Below are 8863 nucleotides of genomic sequence, written 5' to 3'. Positions count from 1 at the left end.
AGGACAGGGAGATCAGTCAGCAACTACCATCACGGGCAAAACAGGCTTGTCTTGGAAAAAATAATTTAATTTATTGACTTTGACAATCAAATCAGAGTAGGATAATGGGAAATAAGGAGAAATCTAGAAACAACTTACCCCCACCCCTCCCTTCTTCCCAGGCTCAACTTCACTCACAATTTCTCCACCTCCTCCCACCAGCGGCGCAGGGGCACGGGGAATGGGGGTTGTGTTTAGTTCATCACACATTGTCTCTGCCACTCCTTCCTCCTCAGGGGGAGGACTCCTCACACTCCTCCCCTGCTCCAGCGTGGGGTCCCTCCCATGGCAGACAGTCCTCCATGAATTTCTCCAACGTGGGTTCTTCCCACAGGCTACAGTTCTTCATGAACTGCTCCAGCGTGGGCTTCCCATGGGGTCACGGCCTCCTTTGGACATCCCCCTGCTCTGGCGTGGTGTCCTCCATGGGCTGCAGGCGGATATCTGCATCACCATGGACCTCCATGGGCTGCAGGTGAGTATCTGCTCCAGCGTGGACCTCCATGGGCTGCAGGAGGACAGCCTGCCTCACCATGGTCTTTGCCACAGAGGAATCTCTGCTCTGGTGCCTGGAGCACCTCCTCCCCTCCTTCTTCACTGACCTTGGTGTCTTCAGGGTTGTTCCCCTCACATTTTCTCACTCCTCTCTCTGGCTGCAGTTATGCAGGTTTTTTTTTTTTTTTTTCCCCCTTCTTAAATCTGTTATCCCAGAGGCGCTACCACCGTCACTGCTGGGCTCGGCCTTGGCCAGCGGCGGGTCAGTCTTGGAGCCGGCTGGCATTGCCTCTGTTGGACATGGTTCTCACAGAAGCCACCTCTGTAGCCCCCCTGCTACCAAAACCTTGCTGGTGCCTGGTGGCCAAGACCCCTGCTTGCTCTAGTACCTGCACTGAGAACCCTCACTCACTCCAGTAGCTGCACTAGGACCCACACCAGTGCCTACACCCCCTGGTTGACTCCAGTAGCTCGCACCCACCCCACCCACGTGAGCCCCCCAGTAGCTGGCACATAGTCCTTCCACTTCACATACACAGAGGACAGAGTGAGATCACACAGAGAGATCATTAAGAAAAGATTTAATAAGATATAAGAAGACAGGACAGACATCATCTGTGTCCTGCTACCAATTGCTTGTCTCCAGAGAGACTCTGATGTCATCAGGCTGACCGTCAAGATTGGAGGGGACGAATCCTCCAGGGAGACAGATAACACAACAGCCAAGGGCTAATTTATGGCAATGTGTCTACCTCACCGCAGTGCTGGTCCGTGTCCAGCTCAAGCTAGATTTGGAAGAAACTAACATACGGAGTTGGTATGTGAATAGGACTAGGAGTTAGTCATCTTACCCCCATAAATAGTGAGCAGCCCAAGAGCCCTTTGAGCTCTCCTGCATGGCAGCAGGCTGCATGCCAGGATCTCCCCTTGAGCAGGGACGCCTCTCAAGGTTACTCCTTGAGGCTGAGAGATTCCTTGCCGCAACAGATCCTCGGTAAGTGACTAACAGCATGCTAAACTTGGAAATCTTAGCTAAGTGATATAAAGGATTGATTGCACATATATAATCCTTTAGACATAAACCGTTGACCAATCTGGGACTAGGACTGGATCCAGCCGCACCTAGACTCCTCTTTGAGAAGGAGTTTAGAAAGCAAGGGGGTCCTCTCTCAGCCTCATGACTCAATGGGAGGGTCTCCCTGACAGTCTTGTCTGACCCTGTCCTCTAGGCAGTAAATAATCAAGTGTATCTTCCCATCGAATCTTGTTAAACCACTGTCGCATTTATTATCAAACTTTCTTATCAATAAGCATATTGCTCTTACAAGTGCACTCTCACTCCAGCCGCGACAGAGCCCTCTGCAAATATTCACCTTCCTCTTCTTTCCTCTGGAGTGCTACCTTTGCCTCCTCATCTTCCTTCTCCAGCTTTTGACTTCTTTCTGCCTTTTCTCTCATGGCTTTCAGTTCGTGCTTTGCCTCTTCCAACTGGGTTTGAAGACGGACGTTCGTTCTGATGGCAGAATTGTGCTCCTCTGCCGCTTGTGCTGGTGAGTCTCGTGAGCTAGGCATCCCAAGCAGCAGTATCTCAGTAAAACTCCTCTGAACCCTTCCTTCCCCACCCCACCTTACCTCAGCAAAGAAAGCTGTAGCTCTCACCTGCATTTTGTCAGGCTTGGCGACGTGACTACCTCCCGGGGGAGCTTGTTCCAATGCTCCGCTACCCTTTGGGTGAAGAACCTTTTCCTAATGTCCAACCTAAACCTCCCCTGGCATATCTTCCTTCTGTTCCCTCGGGTTCTATCATTGGTCGTCAGGGAGAAGAGATCAGTACCTGCCCCTCCTCCTTCCCTTGTGAGGAAGCTGTAGACCGTGATAAGGTCTCCCCTCAGTCTCCTCTTCTCCAGGCTGAACAGACCAAGTGACTTCAGCCGCTCCTCATATGGCTTCCCCTCTAAAACCTTTACCATCTTCGTGGCTCTCCTCTGGACACTCTCCAGTAGCTTTGTATTTTTTTTTGTACTGTGGCACCCAACACTGCACACAGTACTCAAGGTGAGGCCTTGCCAGTGCAGAGTAGAGCGGGACAATCACCTCCCTTGCCCAGCTAGCAATACAGTGCTTGATGCACCCCAGGACACGGTTGGCCCTCCTGGCTGCCAAGGCACACTGTTGGCTCATGTTCAACTTGCCGTCGACCCAAACCCCCAGATCCCTCTCCGCGGGGCTGCTCTCCAGCCTCTCGTTCCCCAGTCTATATGTGCATCCAGGATTGCCATGTCCCAGGTGCAAAATCCAGCACTTGCCCTTGATAAATTTCATACAGTTGGTGCTTGCCCAGCTCTCTAATTTGTCCAGATCCCTCTGCAGGGCCTCTCTGCCCTCGAGAATGTCAACGGCTCCTCCCAATTTTGTGTCATTGGCAAACTTAGATAGTAGTCCTTCAAGTCCTGCATCCAAATAATTTATGAAGACATTAAAAAGCACTGGCCGCAACATGGATCCCTGGGGAACCCCGCTAGTGGCTGGTCACCAGCCCGATGTAACCCCATTTACTATAAACCTTTGAGCCCGACCCATCAGCCAATTGCTCACCCATTGCATTAGGTGTTTATCCAGCTGTATGCTGGACATTTTGTCCAGGAGGATACTGTGAGAGACAGTATCGAAGGCTTTACTGAAGTCCAAAAAGATGACATCGACTGGCTTCCCTTGGTCAACTCGGTGGGTAACCTTGTCAGAGAAGGAAATCAAGTTTGTCAAGCAGGGCTTTCTCCTCGTGAACCCGTGCTGGCTGGGACCAATGACTGCGTTGTCTTTCAGGTGTTTTTCAATAACTCCCAGAAGAATTTTCTCCCTCATTTTGCCGGGCACAGAGGTGAGACTGACAGGCCTGTGGTTACCAGGGTCATCCCTGTTGCCCTTCTTGAAGACTGGGACAACATTTGCCAGCTTCCAGTCAACTGGGACCTCCCCAGATTCCCAAAAGCATTGATAAATCATTGAGAGAGGTCTCGCTATGACATCAGCCAGCTCTTGAAGTACCCTCGGATGAATCCCGTCCGGCCCCATTGACTTATCCAGCTGGAGCAGCAAATCCTGCACAAGTTCAGGGTTGGATGGGAGTTTGTCATTCTTGCAGTCACGGTTCTCTAGGCCAGAGAACACTTCATCGGTGTTGAAGACGGAGGCGAAGGAAGCATTAAACGTCTCTGCTTTGTCTATGTCCCTGTTTGTGAGGTGACCCTGCTCATCAAGTAACAGGCCAATGTTATTTCCTGCCTGCCTTTTCCTATTTATTTGTTTAAAAAAGCCCTTTTTATTGTCCTTGAGCTTTGAGCTTTGGTACTTTACCTTTAAGTACTGAAAGGCTGCAAGAGCATCACTTTTCCTTACATCAGACTTCTCCACTGAAGTCTGCAACTGGATGTTACAGCTCCATTGCACCATCTCCCACCTGATCTCCTTAGACAACCGGCTGCACACAGGCACAGAAGGATTTTTCCTATTTGCAAGCAAAGTAAAGCATGATAAAGTTTCAGAAACAATACAATACACTCCTCAAGCATATGCTACTTACAAGCTACCTGTAATGAGGTTGCCTTTCTACAAGGGATAATCTTATGAGAAATGTTCTACATAGATAGCTACAGAAAGGTAGAGATAAACATAACAGAAGAGTTTGCTACAAAGGCAATTGTCCTACTGAAGGACAGGTAAGCTTTAACTCCCTGAAACCCAAAGCAGCAGCATAGCTGAAAGGTATCTGAATGAACAAAGAGTAAGGGGAGGAGAAAACTGAAGAATAATGGAAAGGGCCTTTGTCTAGACAGTCTACTGGTAAGATGACTTTATTGTATCAGGAAATTGTAAATAAGATGACTTATTTACTGTATCAGGACAGGTGAAAATACACGAACAATTAGAGAAATTAAATACAGCATATAACAGGCAGAATAGCGGTAATGAAGTTACAGGGGAAGACTGATATTTCTGTGGAATATCCCTTTGGAAAGGTCACGGGATTGGTAGAGGTCTCTTGTGAGCGAGGACAAAGCAATGTTGCACCCACCTCTGAAAGAAGGCAAAGGAGCAACCCAGGGAACCACAGGCTGTACAAGCTCACTTTGGTGAGGAGTAAGCCATCAATATCTCTTGGGTGGTATTTCTGGGACCTTTAAAGAGAAGAATGTGTCCAAAAGCAGTCAGCACGGACTTTCAAAGGGTAAAGCATGCCTCACCAGGCTGACTGCCTTCATGAGGAAGTAACTGCATTTGTGCATGAGGGGACAAGAGTGGATGTTGGTCACCTCAACTTCAGCAAGATTTGTGACGTGTTCTCCCTCACTATTCTTGTACCCAGGTTAGGACATTACGTTCTGGAAGGGCAGACAAACAGATGGGTGAAACACCAGTTGGATGATCGGGCTGAGAAAGCAGTGGTGAAGGGGTCATACCTTACCTGAAGGCCAGTGGGACATACTGGGGCAACATGGGGCAGCACAGGGAACACTCCTGGGCCCTGTGCAGTCTAACAGCTGTATCCATGACCCAGAGGAGGCAACTCTCACCATGTTCAGCAAGAACAAATGCCGGATTCTGCACCTTGGATGAAATAATGCTGGGCACAAGTATAGACTGGGAGGGGAGTGGCTGGAGAGCAGCCCTGCAGAGAGGGATCTGGGGGTGCTGGCTGGCAGGGGGCTCAACAGGAGTCAGCAGTGTGCCCTGGCAGCCAAGAGGGCAAACCGCACCCTGGGGTGCAGTATAACGAGGTGCTGAAAAGAGAGGATGCTGTGGTTTAACTCCAGTCCGCAACTAAGCACCACCCAGCCGCTCGCTCACCCTCCCTCCCACAGTGGGATGGGGGAGAGAATCAGAAAAAGAAAGTAAAACCCATGGGTTGAGGTAAAGACAGTTTAATATGACCGCAGAGGAAGGGGAAATAATAATAATAATAATAATAACAACAACAACAACAATAATAATAGTAGTAGTAGTAATAATAATAATAATAACAACAACAACAGCAATAATAGTAGTAGTAGTAGTAGTAATAATAATAATAATAATAATTAAAAAAGAATATACAAAACAAGTGATGCACAATCACCACCTGCTGACCAATGCCCAGCCCGTCCCTGAGCAGCGATTCCTACCCCTGGCCAACTCCCTCCAGTTTCTATACTGAGCATGACGTCATATGGTATGGAATAGCCCTTTGGCCAGTTTGGGTCATCTGTCTTGGCTGTGCTCCCTCCCGGATTCTTGTGCACCTGGCAGAGCATGGGAAGCTGAAAAGCACTTGACTAGTGGAAGCACTACTTAGCAACAAGTAAAACATCAGTGTTTTATCAACATTATTCTCATCCTAAATCCAAACCACAGAACTATACCAGCTACTAGGAAGAAAATTAATTCTATGCCAGCTGAAACCAGGACAAGGGATTATCCCGCTGTATTTAGCAGTGGTGCAAACTCACTTGGAGTACTGTGTGCAGTTCTGGGCCCCACAACTGAAGAGGGATGTAAGGTACTTGAATGTGTCCAGAGGAGGGCACCAAAGCTGGTGAAAGGGCTGGAAGAAATGTCCTCCGAGGAGCTGCTGAGGACACTGGGCTTGTCTAGTTTGGAGAAAGGGAGGCGGAGGGGTGCCCTCATTGCCCTCTACAGCTTCCTGAGGAGGGGAAGTGGAGCGGGAGGTGTTGATTGCTTCTCCCTGGGATCCAGCGACAGGAAGCGGGGAAATGGTTCAAAGCTGCACCAGGGGAGGTTTAGACAGGACATTAGGAAGCATTGCTTTACCAAGAGGGTGATCAAACACTGGAACAGACTTCCTAGAGAAGTGGTTGATGCCCCATGCGTGTCAGTGTTTAAGAGGCATTTGGACAATGCCCTTAATAACATGATTTATCTTTTGGTCAGACCTGAAGTGGCCAGGTATTGGACAAAGTGATCATTGTAGGTCCCTTCCAAATGGACTATTCTATTCTCTTCTATTCTATTCTATATATGTACCTGTACAGGGTGGATCCCTCCAGCAGCTGGGCTCAGACGCTCAGTCTCCTCAGTAGCTGCCCCCGATACCAGCCTCCCCAGGTGCACGCACCTGGACATATGAGCCCCCTGAGGCTCCAACCCCATTCCAGATGCTGCTACAGACCACCCCAGTCACACACACACGCACGCACGCACGCACGCACACACACAAACTCTTAAGTCCAGTCACTCTGGTCTCTCGGTTGCTGGCACTAATGACATACGGGCTGTCTGACCCCCTGGTCCTTCTCCAGTTGCTGCACTCACCCCCCTGTGCTCACATGTTCACGCAGAAGAGAGATTCCCCCCCACAGGAATGAGCCAGAAATTAAGTTTAATGAGAAGACAGGACAGACTGCACTGGTCGGGGTCCTCCCCTACACTTCCCGTAATAAGTCCTGTGCAATCCAAAAATGCTCTTCCCCTGCATCCCATAATGTGTCCTACGCCCCTAGGCGACAATTCCCTTAGTCCAAATGGTGATCCAGAGAGCTGCTCGCAGTGACTCCTCTTGGTGGGTTTCACACCTGGACAATGGGGCTGACGGCTCTCCCAGGGCAGCCCTGGAAGGAGCTGGGACAAGATGTTCCTTCCTCAGGAGCCTGTCCTTTGGGTTCCCACCTGCCACGGTGCCTCTGTGCTCTTCTCGCTTTGTGGAGATGGGCTCTTGATGAGCTGGTGGCTCTCCCGTGATGGCTCTGGGAGCAGCTGGGGCAGGGTGTTGACTGAGTTACTCCTCCTGCCATCGGTAGTGCCTTCTTTGTGTGTGCAGATGAGCTTCTTCTCACTTAACCTAAGACAACCCAACAAGAACATGCATCTCCTGAGGCATCGGTATTTGCAGGTTACATACCTATGCACTGGTATTATTTGGCATATTTAACATAGCAGCTCATTGGAATTGCTGTCCAGAAATGTATCAGGATTAGGGGAAAAGCTGTGTTGTTGCACGGGCAATGCCTTTGTTCAGGGCCAGTATCACACTCTTGTTTCTAAGACTGTAGATGAATGGAGTTAAGACTGGGTACAGGACAGTGTTCAGCAAAGCCACAATTCTGTTTGTCTCAAGGGAAACATCTCTGGAAGGACGCACATAGAGAGCAATGCAGCTCCCATATGCAATGGCCAAGGTGGTGAGGTGGGAAGAACATGTAGTAAAAGCTTTTTTCCTCCCAGCGGCTGCTGGCAGGTGCAGAATACAGAAAAGGATGCCCATGTAAAACCCCAGAGTTAAACATAAGGAACCCAGTATGACAATTGAGGATAAAACAGAGTCTGTTTTCCAAAGCAGGCTGGTGTCAGAGCAGGACAATGTGAACAAGGGGGAGTTGTCACAAAAACAATGGTAGATCTTGTTTGAGCCACAGAAAGTCAGCTTGTAGAGGAGGACCAGACGGTAACTCAAGACTGTGATGCCAATGATCCAAGCAGCAACAACCAGGTGGATGCAGAGCTGAGGCTTCATGATGGCAACATAACGCAAAGGCTGGCAGATGGCAACGTAGCGGTCAAAGGACATGACAACAAGTAGAACAAACTCTATGCAGCCCAGGGCAAAATAGAAACAGGACTGGGCAAAGCAGCTGCTTAGTGAGATCGTTCTCCTACCAGAACTCAGGATCACAAACAATTTGACGCTTGTGGAGGATGTGAACCAGATTTCCAGGAAGGCCAGATTGCTGATGAAAAAGTACATGGGGGTTTGCAGGCGGTGATCCACACACACGAGGAAAATGATGGTTGCGTTCCCCATCATTGTTGTCAGGTATATGAGCAGAAGGAGCAGAGAGAGAAATAGCTGTAGGCTTTGATCAAGCCCTGAGAAACCCTCTAGGATGAACTCAGTAACTGCAGTTTCATTTTCTGCTCCCATGCTGAATTTCAGTTCACCCTGCCGAGACAGGAAGATGGCAAAACCCAAGTGTGATTATTTCACAGTCTGGACGAAAGGAATCCTTCCTTCTCTGCTTCTTTCCTTTCTTGCGGTCTTCCTCCTATATAGCACAGAGAGAGAGAGAGACCTTCAAGCCTTTCTCACGCCCTGATTTTTCTGTTTTACATTTCAGTTCGTGTCCTCAGAGAATTTGTTGTCGTCTTTCTACCTTTCTCAAACTCTCCCAAAGGATTCTTTCTCCAGAACAGAAGATTTTAAAGAGGCTGCGAGCTATTTCACCCCATTCCTGGCAAATTCCACAGTCACTCAGACCTATTGCAAACATCTGTCACACCTATGTGCCAAACTCATCTCTCTTATCAAATAAATGAAATCAAATAAAATCAAATATATATG

At 48.9% G+C, this 8863-nt stretch overlaps 1 protein-coding gene across 1 annotated transcript; it reads right to left on the bottom strand.

Moving 5' to 3' along the window:
- Positions 1-7498: 7498 nt before the first annotated feature.
- LOC309603991 (olfactory receptor 6E1-like) lies at positions 7499-8446 on the bottom strand (the record flags this gene model as incomplete). Its single annotated transcript, XM_082338857.1, has 1 exon — positions 7499-8446. One exon carries the CDS (start codon positions 8444-8446, stop codon positions 7499-7501), a length of 948 nt encoding a protein of 315 aa, XP_082194983.1.
- Positions 8447-8863: the final 417 nt, after the last annotated feature.

The sequence above is a fragment of the Platalea leucorodia genome, assembly GCF_965183815.1.
Source record: "Platalea leucorodia genome assembly, contig: HAP1_HAP1_SCAFFOLD_291, whole genome shotgun sequence".
Lineage (NCBI taxonomy): Eukaryota > Metazoa > Chordata > Aves > Pelecaniformes > Threskiornithidae > Platalea > Platalea leucorodia.
Note: the sequence above shows the minus strand (reverse complement) of the source record. Positions and strands in the feature narration are given on the sequence as shown.